This window comes from Micromys minutus (genome assembly GCF_963924665.1).
Source record: "Micromys minutus genome assembly, chromosome: 14".
Taxonomy (NCBI): Eukaryota; Metazoa; Chordata; class Mammalia; order Rodentia; family Muridae; genus Micromys; species Micromys minutus.
In genome coordinates, this window is record NC_137983.1 from 48,679,155 (window position 1) to 48,703,448 (window position 24,294).

Here is a 24,294-nt window from a genome sequence, read left to right on the forward strand (position 1 = left end):
GCAGTCACCTTTTCAAAGGTGATTTACAGTTTCTTTTAAAAGCGCCTTTTTGCGCCCAGTTCCACTCACAGCAGGGCCCATTCTCTGCCCCACTTGCATTTCTTTTCTAACTTAGGCAGGGGCCTTTCTCTGGTCAGTAGAGAAAGAGCTCCTAGGACGGAGGCCGGCCTCTGCCTGCCCCCGCAGTGCCCTCAGGCTCCCTTGCCTGGTCGATTGTATGGTTTCTCCCTGGTGCGCGGCGTGGGCTTCTCCTACTTGAGCGCCCAACAAGTCTCCGTGCTCCAGCCTGCGCGCAGCCGCGCCAGTGGCTGAACGCAGCGCTGCGGGAGCACTAGCAGGGGCCTGAAAGCTCGAGGCCCGGCTGAGTCTCGGACTGTGCGGTGCCAGCCTCCTTCCCCTCTCGGTGGGTAGGATGGTTGAGTCCAGCCGCCACGGCAGCGGCTCCTTGCGCCTCTAGCAGCCTGTCTTCAGCGCTCGCTCCCCGCCTTCCTCCCGCTCCAGCCCCGCTCTCCTCCCCCCCCCCGCGCCCCTCCCGCACCTCCCACTCGCTGGCTCTCTCTCCAGCTGCCTCCGCTCCAGGTTGCTCCCGGCTGCGCGCGCTCCTCTCCCCGCCTCGCCCCCTCCCGCAGCCTCGCCGCCTTGGTGCCTTCCTGCCCGGCTCGGCCGGAGCTCGTCCCCGGCCCCAGCAGCCCAGGGGCTGCGCTCGCAACGAGCATCTTCAGCCCCGCAGTGGCTCGGACCCGATGCTACGGGAGCGGAGCGAGCCGGGCGCGCAGAGCTGCGGGAGGCGTCGGATGCGCGGCCGGGCTGGGGACCCGGAGCTCTTGCCAGCTCTCCTTGCCCTTTGGTGATTACCGGGCTGTGTTTAGAGCCCGGTCGTTCCTCGGAGGAGAACGGCGCATCCGAGAGGAGCCATCCGTGTCGTGTGCGTGTGGAATATCTGCAGACATGACTGCGTGGAGGAAATTCAAGTCGCTGTTCCTGCCTCTGGTGCTGGCGGTTCTGTGCGCGGGGCTCCTCACTGCAGCTAAGGGTAAGACAGGCTAGCTCGGTACCGGGGAGATGGCCAAACCCTCGGAGGCCCGGTTTGCGAACGCGAGTGTTTGATCTGAGGACTGTAAGGGACCAAGCGGCAGGCACGGGCCGGTGGCTGTCCACCAGCGACACTAGGGAACGCAGCGCCCGATACAGAGCTTCCATAGCGTTCTTCCCACCCCTCATCTGCCCCCGCCCCACCCCCGCCCTTCCTTCCCCCTCACTTGGGCTCAAACGACATTTCTCTGTGTGCTGTGTGCTGTGGGTTGTCAAGGAGAAGAGAACCCGACACGAGTTGGGCAGAGAACTGCGCCTTGGCTCTTGGTGCTTGGTGGGCTTGGCGGGTCGCAGGCTGGGGTAGTTCCCACGACTTCTCCCCGGACCGGGCGCACCTGGGAAACATACTGGGCACCGTCAACCTGGCAAGTTCGAGCTCTCCGAGCTCCTGTGCAATCAGGGAGAGCAACTAGCTGAGTGGTGTTCCCACAGCCTTACACCTCCTCCTCACACCCCATTCCTCTGCTTCCCCTCCAAGGTACTCAAACTAGCTGTCTCTGTGAGGTCGCCCCCTCGTTCCTTCCCTGGACTTTGCTTTTTGCAAGTTGGAGTATCTGGCAAGGTGGATGAAGCCAGCAGAGTTCTGGCCGGGTTTCCGTATCTGATCAATTCTCTCTCGGTGCAGGGGCAGCCCCTGTCTAAGTCTGCTCAACCAAAGGAGAAGGGTCTCTCTGAATGGCTCCCGAGGAGGCTTTTGGCTCAGTGAATTTGGCTTTCTCCTTGAAAGGAGTTAGGGGATGCTTTCTACTAAGTCTCTACAAGCTGAAACCTTCGGGCTGGCAACAGCTGTGCTGTGCACTATGTTTATTCTATGGGAAAGAGGGACAGAGTGGGGAGAGAGAGAGAGAGAGAGAGAGAGAGAGAGAGAGAGAGAGAGAGAGAGAGAGAGAGAGAGAGAGAGAGAGAGAGAGAGAGAGAGAGAGAGAGAGAGAATTGATTGATTTTCACATTGGCAGTACCTGCTCCCATTTCTTCACTCTCGCCCTTCTCTGACGCTTCTGGTGCGGTTCCCCTCCTCACACTCCTGGGCAGATCTGTCTCTGTATCTTTATAGACACATTGCTTTTCTTCTTAAAGAGTGGAACCAAGTCTTACGACTCCCCCCCAAGCTTTGACTCATGTGCTCCCTCTTTCCTCATCAGAGATTCCCCTTTCCTCTCTAGACTACCCCAGCTTCTCTTTCCCCTAGTGGTTCAGATTCAAGGGTGATTAAGAAGCGACAGAGGACTCTGTGATCTCCATCCAACTCCACACCCGCCTGGAGATAGCAGAGGATTGCCTGAAGGCTCCGGGTGGGGGAATTGTTGCTCGCCCCTCTGCCAAACATCCTTTTGCACACTGGGTATTTGTGGGATGTACCCCAATAGCTCACCTAGAAATAGGTGAGTCCTGTTTAACTGGAAAGATGGGATTGCTTAATTTTTCCGGAGCTTCCTGCAGATTCCTACCCTCTGACTACACGCCCCCTCCCCCCATCTAGCCTGGGCCTCCACCTGCAGAAGCTCTACAGGCCAAGCACCAAGCAGGGTTAGGTCGGTAGAGGGCTCGGGTCTTACTGGGCACGCTGGGAAATGAGAGGCAAAACATGAAAAGTCGAGGGCTGTGCCCCCCGCCCGAAATAAAAAACCAGGTGCAGATGTCAACGTTGGAAGTGAAAAAGATTCAGGACACAGGACCAGGCTTTGTCCAGACAAACCCTTGGTGAAATGATATTCTTGTCATGCAACTATGCCAAACTTCTTACCCTTTCCTGCACTCAGAGATCTTCTAAGGCAAAGCTTCCTCCTTTCCTAAACCTGCAGCTCACCCTTGGAGCGCACTCTGGGTTCCTTGGAGTTCTGAGCAGTCCCAAGCTCCCTTCCCCCTCAATTAACAGAGATTGCGGCGTGGAGCCCACAGTCTCTTGCCCGGCTGCTTAATAATCTCTACACGTGTGCGGGCTGATTCCGCCCCCACGAGGGTGGTCTGCCGCGCTGGGGGAGGGGAAGCAGGGGCCGGGTGTGGAGGGACAAGTCCAGTGCAGAGGCTGCACTAGCTTGGTTCAGGGATTCCAGCGTAGGTGCAGAGCCCTGGGCCTGGACTCACAACCCCAGAGAACGGAGTGCCTCCTGCGCACCAAGAACCAGGTGGAGACCATGGAAGGCGAAGCGAAGCCAAAGCACTGCCAGACCCTGCTTGCTTGGCGCTGGGATCGTGCGCGAGCGCGCGCGCGCCCGTACCCTTGTGCTCAAAGGGACCGGGACTCTGGTCGCCAAGAACATTTGCGCTATTGTCTGACCCAAGGGGCAGAGGGTGCAGGCTCCTTCCTTAACCCCCTCGAACCGGAGCTGCATCTCCTAGCACACAAGGGGTCAGACGCAAGCTGTGGATATGCAGACTGGTGGGAGGCTGGTGACGCCAGCAAAAGTAGCCAACTGTGTGCTGACTGGCACCTGGGGCAGGGTCACAGTTTCCCTTAGAAAGCCAAAGCCAGTGGGCCAAGGTCGGGCTTCGGCAGTGGAGTGTCCCCTCTGGGCTCCAAGGCTTGGCCAGAGGGTCCGAGGGTGCCCTGGCGCCTGCGCAGAGTAGGGTCCTCCTCCAAGGAGCGCACAGGCGGAGCTGGGTCACTGCCACTCTCAGATGTGGTGCCTGCGCCCAGGTGGCCAGGGAGCCAAGGCAAGAACAGGTTGAGTTTTTAATGCCTCGGACATCTTTCATGACATGTTTGCCTAGTCTGAGAAGCCGGAGGCGATGCAATAGAGGTCGTTGGAACCAATAACTCTCTGTGCCCAATCATCAGTTAAAAAAACAAAAAACAAAACAAGACAAAACAAAAAACAAAACAGGGAGAAAACCAGGAATTTTATTATTATTATTATTATTTCTGTTGTTGCCGCTGCTGTTGTTGCTTATTAATGACATCTCAAGGGAGATGTCCCAAGTTTATATCTCTGTAAAAGCACATTATCCAGGAAGCAGAGGACAATGAAGAATAATTCATACGAGAAAGCTTGCTTAAATCTGTGCCTCCGTCTGGGATTGACTTATCTCTACAGACCTCCTGAGCAAAGTTTGTTTCTCAGTAGGTTCTTGGGTAATTGGTTGCTGGCTGTGGAAAGAAGCTGGCCTTTAAGGCTTTGCTTCAACTCCAGCTAAAAGTATCCTCACCTAAGTGCTCAAAGTAGCTTTGCCTGAGGAAGCTTGAAGGCAGAGGTTTGTGCAGGCGGATCTGTAGGTTGCCTATAACTCCAGCAAAGAGATTTAAAGCACAAGTCATCGAATTCCCACAGAAACTATATACAGACCTCACAGACCAGAGAGGAACGTGTGCCTAAGCTTTTTAAGGCCTCTAGATGGTTACCCCTTTGAAAATTCATATTGCCAGAGATGATAAGTCTTAATTTGCAGGTCTGATTCTTTTTAGAGCATAGCCACTCTAATTTGGCTCCAGATGAAGCCAGTGCCCCTGTGAATGAGGGAGCTCACCTCCCCCCCAATCCATCATGTGTCGGAATGATAGAGGATTGTTAACTCTTTATATTCAAGTTTTTCCCATCAAATCTCTTCTCCCTTACATTGTGAAAGATATAACTGTAGGTATTTTCACATTCAGATCTGGTCTGCCAAACTCTTCTTACTGCTTCCAGAGTAGCCATTTAGTTACCAGTGTGGGACTTTTAAGACCATGAACAAGCAAAGCAAAGGTTAGAAATACTGGTTAGGAGCCAGGAACACCTGGTCCTTCAAGAACTTCCAGAGGACTGGAGTTCGATTCCCAGCACCCACATCAGGCAGCTCATATCCACTCTTACTTCAAGGAGATCTTAGACACCTTTCTGGCCCACAATGGGGCATACTTGCACATATATAAGTACAAGGTATGCATTTTTTTATAAAAAATGTAATGAAGAATCTTTCTCCTGATGTCACTGAATTGGCAAACTGGAAGAAGAGAAAGATGCCACCTATTTGCAGATTCTGAGGAGGAGTAAGAGTAATTCAGAGACTCTAGAACACGCTCCCTCCTGGGCCCCAATGCCTTGTTAGTAGAGACTAAAGGGGCGGGGACTATTTTGCTGTCAGCTTTCATCTGGCCAATCATACTTCATCAGAACATGACATATGTCTGCCTCTGGTTTCCAAGTTCCTCCTGGCAAAACATCTCCTTCCCCAGGGCAAGGCTGCCCCACTCTGTCTCCAGTTTGTTGTCTGAAACACAACTTAGAAGACGTCGCGCCAGTGGTTCTGTGTCCTCCCAGAGATAGATCAACAAAGGCTTGGTGGTCACTTAGCGCTACTGCTGAGGATCTAGCAAATCCACTGTAGACATTTCTTTCTAAGCTGTCAAAATGCAAATGGCATATTAAACAGTCCATGCCCTACTGAATTCTAAATGTGACTCTGGTAGTTTTTCTGCTGAGCTCATGGTGGAATATGCTGTGACAACTTGCATGAATGCAATTTGAGCTGTGTGTTACTTTCTGCCTTTTTTTTTTTTTTTTTTTTTCTTGTTGAGTTCATTTCCCTCTCTGACTACTTGGATATACCTCGTACATAGAACGTGAAGAGGGCATGCCTTTAAATATGATTTTACTAGGCAATTGCTACATCACAGAAAGATGTCTGGTAAGAAAAGAAAATTTATCCACACTCTCTGCATTGTTGCTCTAGAGAATGCTTTACAGACCTGTTCATTCCTATGTCACCAGAGTGGGAACTTGAACTCACAAAGTAGAGCTGACTACAGAGAGGAAATCAAACTAATTTGATTCTGTGCTCTCCCTACTGCTTGGACCAATGTTAGATTCTGCTTTTTGTTGTGTTGGTGTTTGTTTGTTTGTTTGTTGAATGAGATAAATGGTCTTGATCATGATGAACGATTTGAAGATGCTTTTGGCTTTGGAGAAATGTATTCATCCTCAAGGAATCAACCCTCTGCTGCTGCCTTCAGAGGAACCTGCATGGTCCTCAGCTCCCTGGATATCTACTCCAGAACGGGCTATGAGGATACAAGTCAAATAAATACTCATCCTCAAGCAGTGACAGCTACATTATAAGTAAGCAGGTCATTCCCACAAAGGCTTCAAGATGACCTTAAATGACCTTTCATTGTTGGTATGACTTTATTTGAGGGCGACTCTAATCCCTGGTGTGAAGCCTGATTGTGGGATTCACATCATCTTTATTTGAAAAAGAACACACAGAAATTGTAAGGCAGAGCCGCTTAAAATGGAGTGGTTCATGAGCTTTCTGCAGATAATACAAACCATGTTTATCCTCAAATGGATCAGTTTCTCCAGATGCTATGTAGAAAGTGGCTCATTTTGGTGCAGTATGCCTCAAGCCGCTTGCACCAAGCAGGGGTCTGCAAGAGAGAGAAATGCCACCTGTGCAGGAGAGAATTTGCCTTAGGATTTATTCTAATTCTGTAACTTGAGTCACAGGTGATGTTACTTCTACCCACTTTGCTAATGCTGTGTCTAGAACTTTCTCAGTGGATGAAACAAAACAAAATGAAACACCACATAGACTCACACACCTGCTTAAATAAAACTTTGGGAGTTTTGTGTTTTAAAGACACTTGAAGTTCAAGGTTGCAGGTATTGGTTTAATTTCAGGGTTGGTTTAATTTGATTACATTCATTTTCATAGAGTGTGTTAGGGACATTTTACTATATGCTTTAAATCTTGTTACTGACTTGGGATCAAGGGACAACAGATTATGCAGGGGTCAAATTGTTGGCACTACTTCCAGATTGTTTTTGCCAATGAATCACATTGAACATAGGATTACAACCAGGGGGCACCATGATACGAGCTACCAGTCAAATGCTGAATGTGTTCATTTACTAATTTTGGTCTTTTTTGAGAATCACAACTTTAAACAAACAAACAAACAAAAAGCTGAAGAGAAACTATGAAGATGTGGGTTCTACAGAATGAAAATCAAGACTGTTTGAGGATGGTCCAGATAATCAGGCATGTTCACCTCAGTGAAGCTCTGATAACTTTGGAGGAGTGTTAGGGTGTGGTGGTTGCAATCTTTCCCCATCTTCACAGCATAGGATTTGTGAATGTTCCATGAAAAGTTGATTTCACCTCAGAACAACTCCTCTCTTTCTTCTTTCAACTCCTGTGTCCACCATTTGCCTCCAACACTGTCTTAGAAGCATGTATGACATGACGTCACTTGTAGGGTGTCAGCAGCCCCGATTCGCAGGTTATCCTGATACAGAGAATACAGTTAATCTCAGAACAAGAGGACCTCTGATGAGAACAAGGCAGAAAGAAGACTACAGATCTAGCTTAGTCTATTCAAACATCCATCCCTTCATTATTTAGCAATGAGATGTGGACTAATTACTTCATAGATAAAAGATATACCTCACTTTAAATGCATATAGATTGCATCTATGTGTACTTCAGCCCTTCTTCCCTTTCAATAAAAGGCATGAGCATCTCTAATCATCAATTCGTTAATCCTTCAAAGGATAATTAGCCCACACAGATTTCAACATGAACTTGCTTTGTCATGAAACCGAGCAATTATTTCAGATTTTTTTCCCCTCTGTACCATCCATGGCTCCATTATCACTGTCCATCACCCTGCACTGTTTAATCTTTTTAAAAGTATTAATTTACAGCAAAGCTCCCATCTGAGCTTCCTGCCCATAGTGTTTGTATTGTGAGCAGACTTCAAGGAATAATTATAGTCTTTCATGTGAAAGACTACATGTTGCAGTGAATTATTCTATATTTTTCCATTACTGTTTAGTATACTCTGATGTGATTGGTATTATGTAAGTAAGAGATAAATGTTGAATTCAAATTTGCATTATTTGAGGACTGATCTGTAATGATTTTAAAGTCTTTGAAATCAATTCTGGACTTGGAGCACTCATTTTTCCAAGGCCTAGAGAATTCCTATGGCTTTATTCAGAAAAATATGTTTCTCCCGTGCTTAATGGGAATCATCTCCACTGGTTTCTTAGGAGTTGGGAATTTGCTTCATGGAGTTGCTATTCATGGGCAAAATGGGAAGGAGCCTGGGTACCCTCCTTTCTATAAACACACAGTACACAATCCATTGGGTTGAGGTCCTCTTTTTTCTCTCCCTACCCTGGCCTGATAGCACAGAGGGCATTTCTGTTCTGCTCTGATGTGTGACATCACTGTCCCCACCCAGCCTTTTGCCACTGTGTCCATCTCATGTTCGAGCTTAAAAGGCAGACACGTGTTCTCATAGGAAAAAGGACACTCTTGCTACCCTCTTCCAAAGAATGGCAGTACAGACCTGTTCCGAGGCAATCTGCAATTGTTGTTATTATGGTTCAAAACATTTTTTAATCTGTAAGGAAATTGCTATATTATCAGGTACAGTGCCATTCAGAGCAGCCAAGACTTACAGGCTTTGTGGTTAGCACTTCTCTGAGGAGAAGAGCCTTTAACAGCATAAGAGCTATCACATTTATATAAGTAATCTGCTTAATTTAACAAATAGATACTTCATAAAATGTTATATATTTCTCATTCTTCCCATTTCTTATAAAAATATAATTATTGGGGAAATCTTGAAGTAAAACCTGCCAGAAGGATTTACCTTCATTTTATGAAGTGATCTGTTCAAGTTATAGTCACATTATCCTAGAAAACTATGGATTCTATTTATTTTTATTATTTTTACCTTTTGGAGAGCAAGAGTGAGTGTAACAGAAGCCAACCTCTACTTTACTATATAGCTAAAGTTGGCATCAAACTCTTGATTCTCCTACCTCTCTACCTTCTAAGTACCTGAATTTTAAGCCATAAAATGCCACACTGATGAAATGTATGAATTTTAAAACCAAAATCCTGAATATTTTAAAATATTACAAGTAATATCTAGGAAAAGTCAAGTGGAGGAAGTTACCAGGGTTGCCTTTGTTACCATGGAAATGCCTCAGCTGAATGACATTCATGAGGGTCTAGCTAGAACTACCATCAGTGTCCAGATCCAGATTTTATTAGTTTGCTGTGATACCGAACAATGAACCTTGTGAATGGAATCGCATATATTTGTTGGAAACTTTCTGGAGAAAGACTGTAGGGGGCATTGGTGCCAGTGGAGAATAATGGAATCGTCTAAGCAGATACACTGATAAGATAAATCAGATATGTGAGCTTCCCCTCTTCTCCTCTACTGTAGCCAACAAAGGAAAAGTTGCTGTTTGCCTTCCAGGAGCTTCTCACTGCATCAGGAAACAGGCTCTTGACATAATTTCCATTGATCCAAATAGGAGCCTGTGTAACAGAGACCTTGATGCTATGGCAACACTGGAGAGGAGTGTGTCTGGGAGGTGAGAGTTGTTGGGGACTAGAGGAACTGAAGAATAAGGGAGGGGACCACAACTAGTGGGTGGAGAGTGAGTGCATTGCTAGAGCAAGTCTAGAGATAGCTAGATGCTTTGTCTGGTAGCATAGAGCAGTCTAATTGAAATGTGCAGTCTACAAATAAACTCACCAATACTTATGTTCAGTTGTCACCATGAAATACACTTGTGACTCCCTGAGGTACAGTGTATAAAGTGGGACTGTGGAGAGTCCATTTTGCAAGGCACATGGTGTATGTATTTGAGGCCTCACTTTTCTTCTGCCTCTACTCTGTCAAGAACTTATTTGAATATCATTTATTTCTTGGGAAATAACCTAGTTTTGGTAATGCCTTCGAAAATTAAGGCTAGTGAGAAATAAGGTGGCTTTTAACAAAATAAGGTGTTAAGAACCTTGTGGCTTCCTGAAAGCAAGCATGCTCCTTCTTCTTAAAACCTACAAAGACTTGTAGATAAACCACTTACTTGCCCCATACAGACTTTCATAGGTCGCCACATTCCACAACTATTCAGTCTGGCTGTCTAGCTCTTTTTTTTGGGGGGGGGGCGGGTCCATGAAACCAGGTACATTCTATCTTCAGTCATTCTGGCTGTTTATGTTCTTCACTAACTTTTTGTCTAAGCTTACACTGCTTTGAGTCCATGGTTAGTAACTTCCATTCCTGAACCACCAAGCTCCCTTTTCATTTCTGGTCACTTGTAATACCTAGTGATGATTGGTCATTGGGTAGGAAACTGAGTATGTAGGAACTTTGGGGAGATAGCCGTCTGTGCTGCTGGTTTTTCTGTTCAACACATTTTCTATTGTATTGGGCTTGGAGAACAGAAGGATCCTGGGCACATGTATTGTTTGCATTCAAGCTGCTGCTTTAATGAATAGACCTAGGTACACTCAGCCGATGGGGTAGAGCACCTCCTGTTCATTAATTTTAGTGGACACAAAGTGGTTCTTAATGTTCTGTATTAAGGTATATGGCAGAAATGATGAGAAGGGCCTCTTGTCTCTGCTTCAGACATCACTTACTCATGATTAAACTTGAATTTGTTCATACAATCATCTATAAGAATATTAATCCAAATTGTTGGGTTTATTTTCCTGCTTATTTGATTCACTGGGAATCTTCTAGTTTCTTTTCCTCTCTGTATATCCATAAGGGTTCAGAATGTTAGTGCTTTTCTGGTTACAATTGTTTAATATTAGAATGTGTTCAGCGGATATTTCAACCCACAATTGTCATTTTTATCTTCACAACTATGTTATCTTTAGCCTTTTTATTTAAAAGAATTACATAAGAGGATTATAGAACAAAGATGAATTACTCATGCCCTTTCTTTGACAAATACTTGTGCAACGTTACATTTCTGGGGGTCTTAGTGGCACAGAGAGAATCAGGATGGATGTGCTGTTAGTGTATTGAAAAGATGAGAGGTCTACTGCCTTCAAAGTATGAGGAAAGTAGTAAAATTAAACTTTAAGGTTTAAAAAAATATCTCCTAACAATTGTGCTTCTCTTTCAGTTTTTATTATAGATGGATAATATAAGGTCTTTTAGAAAGAGTTGGTGTAAACAACATAAAAAATGACAAGAAGCAGCAGCTTCCATTTCTTCTGTAAAGTAGATTCTATTGCCTTTTATATTTTAAGGAAAGAACCTTAGTGAAGAAAAAGATATATGTTAGTTACAGACTCTGGAATATATCCTGAATCTAGAAAGTCAGAATGAGACACTGGTCCATTTTTAAGGGCCACAACCATTTGTTGTCCATGAATAAGAAGCGAGAAGAGGCCAAAAGCCAAAGTTGGTCATAGCAGGCAAGAGACTTCGATGCTGCTCTCTGTTCCTATGCTGTCTATTTCTATGGGACCAGATACCATGAGACTCAACTGGAACAAGGAAGGTTATGTAGAAGAGCAGGGTCTCCCTCCATCCCTGTGAGGTTTATTTAGTTAGTGTTGTTGCATGACAACAGTGAGAGTCAGAAATATTGTTCCATTGTCTCAGCTTCTGTGGTGAATATTTTCTTCATAGCTTAGCTAGGTCCAATTTTTGGGACCCACCAAAGCATAAACAAGTGCTAATGGTGACTTTGGTGTCATCTGAGGTTCAATTGGGGAAGAGTCTACTTTTAAGATCACACTCTGAAGTTGGCACAATTCAGTTCTTTCTGTGGTTTCACTGAAGTTCTTGGCTATCTTTGGCCAGAGTTCACTCTCGGTTCTTGGAGGCTACTCAGTGTTCTTTGTTTTGTGGGGCTTTCCAATAAGACATAAAGTCAGTGAAGAGCAGCAGGAGAGATAACAATGGAGAGAGAAAGGGAGTAGAGCTACAGATGGATGGTTAAAAACCGAGAATGGCTGTCAAAGTTGGAAAACCATTACTGCATGCAAGGCTGTGCCAGCATTCATGTGATCCTCATCACCTTTGACCTGTTATAGCACATACTGTGTCATGCTTAGATTGAAGACAAGACTCACACTAGGCATAAACAGCAGAAGGTAGGAGGCTATTGGAGGCTACTACATGCGTTTGCCCACCATTTTATTTTGGAACAGGTAGAAGACTATGTCATGATGAATAAACAACATTAAGCACCTGACTTAATATAATTACTAAATATAAATGTATGTCTTTATAGTAAGAAAAATACAAATAGCTTATGATCTAAGATCAAGAATCAACAAATGGGACCTCATAAGATTGTAAAGCTTTGGCAAGGCAAAGGACACTGTCAATAGAACAAAACGGCAACCAACAGATTGGGAAAAGACCTTTACCAATCCTACATCTGATAGAGGGCTAATATCGAATATACACAAAGAACTCAAGAAGTTAGACTCCAGAAAATAAAATAATTCTATTAAAAATGGGGTACAGAGCTAAACAAAGAATTCTCAACTGATGGCTGAGAAGCACCTAAAGAAATGTTCAACATCCCTAGTCATCAAGGAAATGCAAATCAAAACAATCCTGAGATTCCACCTCACACCATTCAGAATGGTTAAGACCAAAATCTCAGGTGACAGCAGATGCTGCCAAGGATGAGGAAAAAGAGGAACACTACTCCATTGTTGGTGGGATTGCAAGGTGCTACTACCACTCTGGAAATCAGTCTGGTGGTTCCTCAGAAAATTGGATATAGTACTATCTGAGGACAAAGCTATACCATTCATGGGCATAGTTCTAAAAGATTCTCAAACATATAAAAAGAACACATGTTCCACTATGTTTATAGTGGCCTTATTTATAATAGTGAGAAGCTGGAAAGAACTTGGATGTCCTTCAACATAGGAATAGATAAAAAAACGTGGTATATTTACACATGGAGTACTACTCAGCTATTTAAAACAATGACTCCATGAAATTTTTAGGCAAATTGACAGAACTAGTAAATATCATCCTAAGTGAGGTAACCCTGTCACAAAATAACACAATGCTATGCACTCACTGATAAGCAGATACTAGCCCAACACTTGAAATAACTAAGAAACAATTCATAGACCTTATGTAGCTCAAAAAGAAGAAAGATCAAAATGTGGATGTTTCAGCCCTTCTCAGAAGAGAGAACAAAATATTCATGTGAAGAAATACAGAGACAAATAGGAGAGCTGGGACTAAAGAAAAGATCATCCAAAGACTGCCTCAGTTGTGGATCCGTCTCATATGCAGCCACCAAACCCAGTCACTATTGCTGATGCCAAGTAGTGCTTACTGGCAGAAGTCTGATATGGTTGCCTCCTTAGAGGCTTTGTCAGAGCCATACTTATACAGATGAGTATGCTTGCAGCTAACCATTGGTCTGAGCACAGGGACCTCAATGGAGGAGCTAGAGAAAGGACTGAAGGAGCTGAAAGCATTTGCAACCCCATGGGAAGAACAACAATATCAACCAGCCACTGCCCCCACCCCAGAGCTCCCAGGGGCTAAAATGCTACTAATGATTGAGTACACGTGGAGAGACCCATGGCTTCAGTAGCATATGTAGCAGAGGATGACATTGTCTGGCATCAATTTGAGAAGAGGCCATTGGTTCAGTAAAGGTTTGTTTTCTTAATGTAGGGGAATGCCAAGGTGCTGAGGTGGGAGAGGGTGGTTGGGAGTGGGAGCATCATCAAGGAGGCAAGGGGAGGGGGAGTATGGATGGGAGTGGGAGGAAAGGGGATAACATTTAAAATGTAAATACAGAGAATATTCAATATGAATGAATAAAAGAAGTCTACAAAATAGGTTTCTAAATTACTCACTCTACAGTATACATATTAACCATTGCTGCCTCTGCCCCAAATATATCTGTAAAGTATAGCTGTTGATTTCAAGTTTTGCCAAGATCTCCAGAGATTCCTGTAGGTTGTCATTGTGTATCTGGAGAAGTTGGGATAGATAAAAGGGGGGGGTAATCCACGCACATTGGTCAAACATAAATATTGTGAGACTTTTGACTGAGAAATGTGATATATTTTTCGGTAAAATGCACTTATTCTCTTCAGACTTTCCTTTAGTAGCAACAGCGACAAAAGAAAAAAATCGACAGGGCTTAGGTGTCCATCATCTTCAAATAGCTGAATGAGTTCTTGCATAGCAGATTGTATTGCTTACATGAAAGTCTTTCCAGATAAAATGTTGACGTGAGAATCTGAAGTAGCATGTTTATTTCTGTTCAATCTTTCGGTTGAATGGAGGAGTGTGATATTTTTTATTATGTGCATGTAAAATGTGTCCAAAAGGTGTCCACACCACAGTACTAGTGAATGACTGAGAGATTGTTTTCCATGCCAATGTGAAGTAGATAAAAACACAATATATCTTAAATTGATGGAAACACGAATATCTAATTTAAGGGGCTTTTATGAGACCTACTAATGGACAAAGTAAAGTTAGATTGCAGAATGTTTGAACCTCATGTGATCTTCAAGCTTATAGATTCAAATAACTGTTTTTATTTGTATTCACCATGAGGTGTCTCACCCAAACTCACAGAAAAAAAAATAAAGAGGGAGATATTAATCTGGTAGCTTTTTGCCTTCACATGGCAAGGCTTTCTTTTCAAGACATGTCAGTGGGAAATGTACAACACCTGTCTCTCCTGTCTGTCTGTCTGGCACTATGTCGTACACCCATGGCCTTCTTTCTGGCACAGGGTAGCACTGGCACTTACACCCTGCCTGAAGCTACTGTCTTGGAAAAACAGTGTGGCTCAGAAAGTCTGGGCTTAAGTTTAAGACGTAGATAATCTCGACAGCTGGAAAGGGAGCAGTCCAAACTTGAGGCTCAGGAGATTTCTGAGTCACTGCTGATATCAGACAGCTCTTGCCAGGGTTAAAAGATTTTGTGACTTGTTACATACTTTACCACAGTAAATTCTTTTAGTCCTCTGGAAAGCACTTCACTCCTTTATTCTTGCCTTCTTACATACTTTCTACCAGTAGAACACCACCATTCTAGAAGGTTTAATTCTGAAAATCTTAGTGTCTGCAATCACAGCACACTAAAATATTTTGTTTAGAGCACTTTAATAGGTGTGATCAGAGAGTTGCAGGGTTTTTTTTTTTTTTTTTGTTTTTTGTTTTTTGTTTTTTGAGTTTCTTAAAATTTAGAATGAATTCTGTGTTTAGTTGGCTTTGATGTAATAAAAACCAGTAGGTTGTTTTGTCTATAAGTTAATGCCTCAAGACAGAAAGACTTCACCCCAGTTCTCAAGGGTTCTACTTTGGTGAAAACATCTGTATGAGAAATCTCTCTGTATATACTAGTGAGCCTCTGGGACAGACTTTGCAGACACATCCAGGGCTGGTCGTTCAGTGAGTAGCCCGAAAAACATTATGCTCTCTAATACGTAACTTTATCAGTTCTGTACTTGGCTATGGCATCGGAGTCAACAACTTAAAGGTTGCACAGAAAAGCATATATTCAAAATGTCCTGGGGAGATGGCTCAGTCAGAAGGTACCTGCTGCACAAGCATTAGGATCCCAGTTTGTTCTTCTGCATACACATAAAAATCCAGGTATAGTGGTGGCATGCATGTAAGTCCAGCTTCAGAAGGGTTAAAAGGAGAAACAGGAGGCTTCCCGGGACTTACTGGTAACCTGTTCTAGATGAATTATTGAGCACTATGTTCATTGAGAGATCTTGTTTCAAAAATTAAGCTAAAGGGTAAATAAAAGACACCTTATGTTGACTTCTGGCCTTAATATGAATGCTCACACATATGCACATATGCAGTGTGTAAACCATGTATACCCATGCACACACAGACACACACAGACACAAAAACAATAGTGTGGTACTTGTATAGGTAGATAAATTGAAACAACCATTCTGCTGCTAGGCTAAAAAGGCAGAGTTTTAATTTTTATGAGATATGGCCCCAGAATTGATGTCAGGCTAAGCATCTGAAGATGAATCATTTGTAACTGTAAATCAATAATCACGTGTGAATACAGTATTAGTTAAAAGAACAAGTCTAACAACATTTTTTCGAAATGCTCTGACTTTTGCAAAGTGATCCTTACATTCTACAGTTTATTAAGAGACACAAATACTCATTTTCCATAAGTCAAGTGAAGGTTTCTGTCAAATTCACCATTTCAAATTGGAGATTAAGTTTGTCTGAAGTGACTTGTGAACTTGGACAGTCAGGGATATATGAAATTTGAAATTCTATTTAATACAAAGACTGCTGTAAGTTGGCCATGACCATAGGGAGCACAATAAAAAACAGTGCAGAAAACTTTACAACACACTTGAAAATGTGACTGAGTCTTCCAACTGGATTGCTGAATGTAAATGTTTCCATAAGCACAAAGGAATTTTGTAATCCAAATGAATTTACACATTTTTAACTGCTTAGTTTTCCCTAAGAAAAGAAACTGTGGCTACTTTTTAATGTTTTCAATAGTACATATTAATTATACAGAATAATGGGTTTAATTATGATACTTCCTTACATGTTCATAATATATTTTGATCATATTCATTACCATCTTTTGTTCTCTTCCAACTATCTCTTTCCAATTGGTTCCTATGCCACATCTGGTGTGTGTGTGTGTGTGTGTGTGTGTGGTTGTGTGTGAGAGAGAGAGAGAAAGAGAGAGATAGATAGAGAGAGAGAGAGAGAGAGACAGAGACAGAGACAGAGACAGAGACAGAGACACAGAGAGTGACAGAGACAGAGAGAGGCCCAATGAGTATCATTCAGGTTGCTTACAGCAGCACAGGTGAATGATTGTTTTCAGAAGCATGAGGCCCTTGCTAGTGGCTACAATACTGGAGAAAATGTCTCTCCCTTCCCCGCAGTGGTTAATGTAAACCCTCTGGAAGAAGTGGGGGCTTATTAGCATCTCTCCTCTGTCCCCTCTGCCTAACATAATGTAATGGACCCCAAACTTACTTGCGCATCTAATCACAACATTAACATTCCATATCTGGAAGAATGTATTCTACCACATCCCATACCTTCCCCCAGCACTTTCATCCTTTCTACTATCTATTGTTGTTCTGTGAGTCTAGGGATAGACTTGACTATGTTATGTAATGAATGTCTCAGCTTTGCTTGAACATTCAACAGTCAGTTATTTCAGCAATTTGACCATTATTGATTGTCAATTCTGATGATCATTATGCAAGAGTAGGCCCGTAGTTGTTAGTTCAACTAGCTCAATGAAGTCTTCCCTCAAGTCTTGTTGCTTTCTTTCTTCATAGAGTTGCAGTCTTGGCTATTGAGAACCAATTGGTAGCAGCTATACTGGGACTCTGAGGCTAGATTCAAGGAGATGCACATTCAGTCTTGTTGCAAACAAGTGTGTCTTGTGGGCTCAAGGATGAGAGACTCTAGAGAAGCCACCTGAGCAGAAATTACTGTACTGTCACAGTTCAGAGACTTAAACTTTCCTACCAAGAAAAGACCACAGGGAGGGGAGAGATTCTTTCAGACCCTGCAGAACTGCTGAGCACACACCCACATTCCACATACTACAGCCTCCTCTTGCTGGAAACCATACCAACTAGTTTCAGGGGGGTAGCAGCTTGTAAAGCTCACAAGCCAATTGCTGGGTCTTCAGATAAAGCTAAGTCAGCACAGCCACTCCTGGGTATTGAGTTCTGATCTTACCTTTAGGAATAGTTCATCCTCTTCCTCAGCTCTTCTTGAAGGAACCCTGTGATCAATTAAACAATCTTGTGTGTGTGTGTGTGTGTATGTATGTATGTGTGTGTGTGTGTGTGTGTGTGTGTGTGTGTGTGTGTGTGTGTATGTGTTCACAGATAGGACAATACAACAAATTTCACCTTAATCTTATAAGGCTTAAGGGAAAATTATTTATAGATAATCCCGGCTTGAGAAAAACAAAATGGCTGCTGATCTTAAAGAGGGCATGACAAGAAACCTTCTCCCCATGTTCCTGACTTTTCTTTCAAATGTAAAGACATCAGATAAGTGGCCAAATAGGAAACAAACAAAAAGCAAAACAACCCTGCCAAGGGTTCAGTCACTTGAGAAATCCCTGGATGCCAGTGGCTTTTATTTATTTAATTATCTATCTATCTATCTATCTATCTATTTATCTATTTATCTATTTATTTTAATTTTTTTTGTCTGCAGCATACTGGAGTTCATGAGTCTCTAGGCACAGTTGTGCACTATGAGTGGTTACTCCATTGAGAATTTAATGATAAGAAAGACCAGGGAAGGAAGTGATGGGTGCTATGTTTAAAGCATCAAACTTACTTCTTGAGCAAAACCAGACTCTACCAAGGGCATGGAGAACATGGAGATGGGGTTTATTAAAACAAATAAAAGTGCTATATAGAGATAACATCTTATACTACCAAAAGTGGCTGGGCAAGAGAAAGGTGGATTTTAAACATGATGTATTTGTTAAATTATTGGAGATTTTTTAAAACTGATTGTAAATCAGTCTGAAGAGTTATTTTATGGCATAAACGTTGTGATCTGGCAGCCAAACACTATGTGATGTTACAGGAACATTTTGCACCCTTATAGGTTTTTATGCAAATTCTATTTAAGGAAAATTTTGCTTACATTTTTATTAAACTCCCATCACTCCTTTGGTGGTGTGTGCGCTTATATAGAATAACTACTTTGAGACAAACAAAAGAAATCAGAGAAGAGAGAGCTGCTTTTTGATACCACAAGCCCAAGTACATGTCACAATTACAGAACAGAACACGTAAACTACCTATGAGGGATAATCAATCAATTCTTGGCATTATTAATTACACACAAGTGTGCAGAAAAGTATAGGTGCCCACCAGATACCTGCTTTTTAGACAAAATTTTTCTAGCAAATAAAATTACTTTTATCAGGTATAAATAATCTGAGAAACACAGGAAGTAATACTTAATTCTGACCTGATACCTCTAAACCCTTTATATAGTAGCTGCTTGCCCTTTCTCTCTCTCTCTCTCTCTCTCTCTCTCTCTCTCTCTCTCTCTCTCTTGTTTCCTTTCCTCCTCTCTTTCTCCCTCCCTTTGTCCCTTTCTATTTTCCTCTCTTTCCTGTTATTGTAAATGACTTTCTATCTATCTATCTATCTATCTATCTATCTATCTATCTATCTATCTATCTATCTATAACATACATTGAGTTTCTGTGTTTCCTTTACTGAATTAATTAGTCTTCACCCCAAAGCAGTTGTTCACATTGCACATCATAGGAAGATCTCAGTGTGCCCTTTGGCCAGTTCTTAGGCTGTGTTTGTCTCATTTCAAGCATGAAGTCATTTATCAGCCAAGTCCTTTATCTGGAGTTGACTTGAGGGTGTCAGGAGGTGGTGGTAGAAGGAATATCGTTCAAGCTCTACTCTGGTCTCCTGGAACCTTCAGAGACTCCAGTGTCTACCTCTGAGAAGTTGTGGTTTGAATTTTCTACTTTCGTCTTTGACATTCTTTGACTTCTATTCTCAGTATAGTGGAAATTGTGCTAATGAATAAATAATCAGAGGACTGGAACAGAGTAGGTTAAAGGAGGAGAAAGGACACACAGAAATACAGAGGAAAGGGGAGGGAGAGAGTGGAAGAGAGGGGGGGAGGGAGTGGGAGAGGGAGGAAGAGAGAGAGCAGAGTGAGAGAGAGACAGAGAGAGAGAGAGAGAGAGAGAGAGAGAGAGAGAGAGAGAGAGAGAGAGAGAGAGAGAGAGAGAGAGAGAGAATGCACACAGACACTTCCCTGATTTACTTTTTTTAGTTCTCATTAATTTAAAACAATATACACTTTATTTCCTAAGGGATAGGCAACAAATGTTTCTTTTAATTCATAAGAAATGTAATTAATAGCCCTTTGAATTTTTTTCTGGTGCCTTTATAGTAAACTGGAGGAACTGATACCAGCTTGGAGCTTTCAGGCAATCAGGATCTTGGTTCTGCCTGAATTTCTGGGTTTCCCAGCCACATTTAATCATCTTTTTTGTGTGTACTATGCCCTTCTTAGAAGCCCAGTGTTTACTGTAGATTTAGCACAGAAGCTTCCAGTTCAAATTTGCCATCGGTAGTGAATGTGTTCTTGCAGAATTGCAGAAAAAATCAGGCCCTTTCTCAGAGATTCCTCGATATAAGTAAGATTTAGACTTGAACTTAGCATCCAGAAACATCCTGTTTTTTAAACTTCAATGCTAACACTGATGATCATATATTATTTAGAAGAGTGTTTATGCCACTACATTGTAGATATGATACTTTGCAGCACACAGCATCTCTGGGAGACAGCCCAATGTTCTCATTTATCATATCATATTTTCCTGACAAAGAATTTGAGGCTCAAAAAGTCACCTTGTCAGCCACATTTCTTGGGTTGTAAAACAAAACCAAGGGCACTGTTTTCTAGCCTCTCTTACTGTTCAGTGTGTGAGTGTAGTCATTTTGCCAAAGTCTCTGTTGATGTTTGTTATACCACAAGATGCTGATGCAAGTTTTATCCTAAAGAACCGTACATATTGAACCAAGTGCTTCTCACATCCTTCCCTTGAAACTATTTCTGCTGCTGCCACTGAATCTCCTTCCACAGTGAATGAAGGTCTGACTGTGATGTAGCATTTTCTAACAATCTACCAATTACTGGAATTTTACCACACTCTAAGCTATCATATTGAAATACCCAGGCCGTCCTCTAATTGCTAGAGCCACGCACGGACAGGCTTGATAAACACTATGAAACTGTAACATGACCCTTGTGGAAATCGAGCTATGTCCAGAAGGGCCTTCAGCATTTTTATCCAAAGTCTATTTCTCTCAATTATTTTCCCTCCAACTTGTTTGTATTGGATTGATTTTGTTGACTTGAGAGATGTAGAACTTTGCTCATCTTCAAGGAGATACAACCACCACAGCTGCAGAAATTGTTTGCCCAGGGCGGAGATAGCTTCATTTAGAGATCATAAAGCTAGGGCAAAGATCTGTTTGGGAAATAATCTAGTGACCTATTTAGAGTTTGATAAGTCCATTTTTGAGTGAAATCTGTCTTTAGATATAACCAAATTCTTCAGTCTTTCTCCTCACTTTCAAGCCTCATTTCTATCTGTTTTACTCCTCAAATTATTACACAGGTAACCCTGGAAATACTGGAAGACATGAGAACTTTTTCCTATAGCTCTCTGGACTTTCCTCAACTGCCTTAACACCCTTTTTCCACTGTTGACTGCTGTTCTGAAGATGAATGTTGGTCACAGTCAGCTATCTCTTCCCCTGAACTGCATAATGCCTGTCTCCAGTAAGGTGGATTTCTGGACAACGTTAAAATCATTACAGATTATACTGTATGAGCTAATTCACACTTACTGGTTACCCTTACAAAATATCTTGCAGGAGAGGTCAAATAATCCTTGAATTCTCTGTATCCACCAACAAGAATAATGTATATTAGTTGTAAGAGAAATATTAACTTGATAACATTTTATTAAAAACAATCTTAAAATTGAATTATACATTTTTCAAAATATTTTTTCAGTCAAGTGTGTGTGAGGAAGTACGAATAATGCCACAAAATTTTTATTCATGCATTTGCAATTAGAAATTATACTCTTTGAATGTGTGATTAAACATAGCCTACTGCTAAATACATTTCTGACTTAAAACTTGTGAAATTATGTCAGATAAAAATAAATCTTCCTTCTATTCCTTATTTAGTCCATAATAATTATGGCAAATAGCACCTGTGTGCCAGCTTTCATTCCAAAAAAATTAGGGTTAAGCAGATATTTATTATTATAGAGTTAGCAAAAAAGTGTCTTGTCTGTCCATACACTCCTTCCTAAATTGATTTGGTTTGCCATGGGGTTTCAGAGTTGGAATGACTTGCAAGATGAGAGTAAGACAGCTCAAGAGTAAATGAATTGAGATCTATGTAGAAGTCACTTTTCAAAGGCAGAGGAACATATTATTTATCTATGACCCTAGATACTTCATATGATAACATATTATTTTACAAAAAAGACTGTATTTACTTCATCCCCATTTGTTCATTTATTTATATAAGGTATGTGCATGTGTGCACACACACACATACACACACACACACACACACACACACACACACACACACACACACACACACAGTCAGAGGACAGTTTGATGGAATTGGTTCTGTCTTTCCAGGAACTATGTCTAAAGTATTAGACTCAGGTCATCAGACATGGTGGCAAGTGCCTTCACACACAGTCCTCCTGCCAACCCTATTGAGCTACTTTTTAAAAAAATAGATCCTAAGACATGGAAGGAGCCTTACTCTTGGGTTTTTGTGAAGTCATAATTGGACTTATGAATGAGATAAGATCCACAAAACAGCAGACAAAGACAAGACCATGTGTAAGCACCAGTGAACATTAGATTCTCTAGGACTCTCTGATATTTCTTAATTGAATCCCACAAGAGATGTATAAGGACAGGAGCATTTAGGCTAACCCCTCCCTCTGCTCTTTTATTGAGACAGGTCTTTCTTCATAGCCTAGTCTGCCGTCAAACACTCAATCTTCCTGCCTCAGCCTCCTGACTGCTAGGTTACTTAAATATTCCACCTTGCCCTGTAGGTATTGGATATTCCTGTTGAATACACAGTTGTCACAGCAAAATATAGAGTCTTTATTTTATCAGTGCATTTTGTTGAATTTTCTTAATAAAATATTACAAGTTTATAAAGTGCAATCCTATATTTTGGTGTTTACAATCAGTTTTATCTTTCATGGGATCCTATGATTAGATCTACAATTCTTCTTTGATTTTGTGAATTGAAATTTCTGGGGCTGGTGTTATAGTACAGTAATAGAATACCAGCTTGGGATATGTGAGGTTCTGGCCCCTATTCCTACTGCCTCAAAAACAAAGAAATGTAAATCTGTGTTATCTGATCTGTCAGTTAATTCCATGAGTTAAGTTAACATTTTCAAACTATCTTATTTGTCAATGAAATAGACACATGAGCTAACATTTCATGTATTAGAGCAACTGCTGTTTATATATGAAAATCATTACTACTTATTGTTCACATTTTTGCTGAAGGCTGCAGTGATAGACGATATGCATGGCTATAGATTATGACTACACATAGATTGCATCAAAGTAATATTTGCTCTATGAAAATAAGATTGTGATGTCTCATGGGAGAAAGTCATCTGTTCTGTTTTTAGAGGCAAGCTTTCTGGAATTGTGTTTGTAAAAGTTTTAAAAATGATATTAGCAATGGAATTGAATAAGCACTCCTAGAATCTTCCTGTTCTAGGCATTTTGACATATGGCCCTTTATAGTGTTCACTTAACTCTGTTACACAGACAAGTGATCTTTTGTGTAATAAACAGATCAAAAAGCCATGTTTCTTCCCAGCCCATGAGGTGAATGAAGGAGGGAAGCAGGAGCAAGCTCAAACCTGAAGTAAGGCTTTCCCACTACTCTGTAGATTTTTGCTTTCCAGCATTTTAACCTGTGATTATATTCTACCATTCATTTTAAGTGAGATGGAAAAGAATCATTTTATTTATTCTGTTTTTTTGTGTATTAAATTGTATTTAAATTTGTATGCAGGAAGGCCAAGAAGAAGGAACTGGCATGATCACCATAGATAATATGAATATCTCAAGTACACAAATGTCTATTTCTGCATGGCATTTATCATAATAAATTTAGAAAACCCTACTAACACCCCATGGTATTTTAACTCTGCATGCGAGTACTTGGTATGCTGAGAACCTGTCCTGTACTTATTGTAACAGAGACTAGACTATACTGTGTGCCGAAGAGAAGAACAGGCGAAAACCCAACTGTCAGATATTTGAAAAGAATGGTACGACTTAATGAAATTTGTTTTATTCACCAGCAAATGAATCTGCTTCAGGTGGGGCACGTGGGTATTAGAAACAGAGATGCTCCAATGGCTAAGCTTGACATGAGCAATCCACAGAGTTGTGGTGATTGCTGAGTCCCTACTGGCCCAGAGAGGAGCTAACACCTAAAACCCTCTGAATCTATGTGTGGCATGAGAGATGGCAGAAACTTGTGTGTTGTCCTCAGTCATGGGATGACCTAGGAGATTAATGGGCCAGTGGAAGATTGGGGGATGTAAGAAACAGAACTGTGTACATAATAGAATCACAAGGAAAATGAAAAGTGAGGTTAATCAGTTTTTTTCTTTATGAAGTATTAGGCCATTTTGGACTTCAGGTAAAATTAATTATTGAGTACATTTCCTTACACCTTAAACCATTGAGCAAAGACCTCTGTGCTTACTGCATCTTCTTAAAAAACAGGACATTTGTATTATTTCTACTATGTGAAACCACTTGGCATTCATATCAGAGTGGTATCGATCATGAAACAAATTGTATTGCTCAGCTAACATCAAGAAGTTTCATTTAA

General features: G+C 41.9%; 1 protein-coding gene across 1 annotated transcript in view; it reads left to right on the forward strand.

The window, feature by feature from the left end:
* Window positions 1–794: 794 nt before the first annotated feature.
* CSMD1 (CUB and Sushi multiple domains 1) overlaps window positions 795–24,294 on the forward strand; it is a gene marked incomplete at its 3' end in the record, with an annotated part of 1,481,492 nt that continues 1,457,992 nt past the window's right edge. The window contains exon 1 of the mRNA XM_080928326.1: window positions 795–1,033. Coding sequence (XP_080784452.1) covers window positions 949–1,033 — 85 coding nt within the window. The 5' untranslated portion in view covers window positions 795–948. The remainder of the gene's footprint in view (window positions 1,034–24,294) is intronic.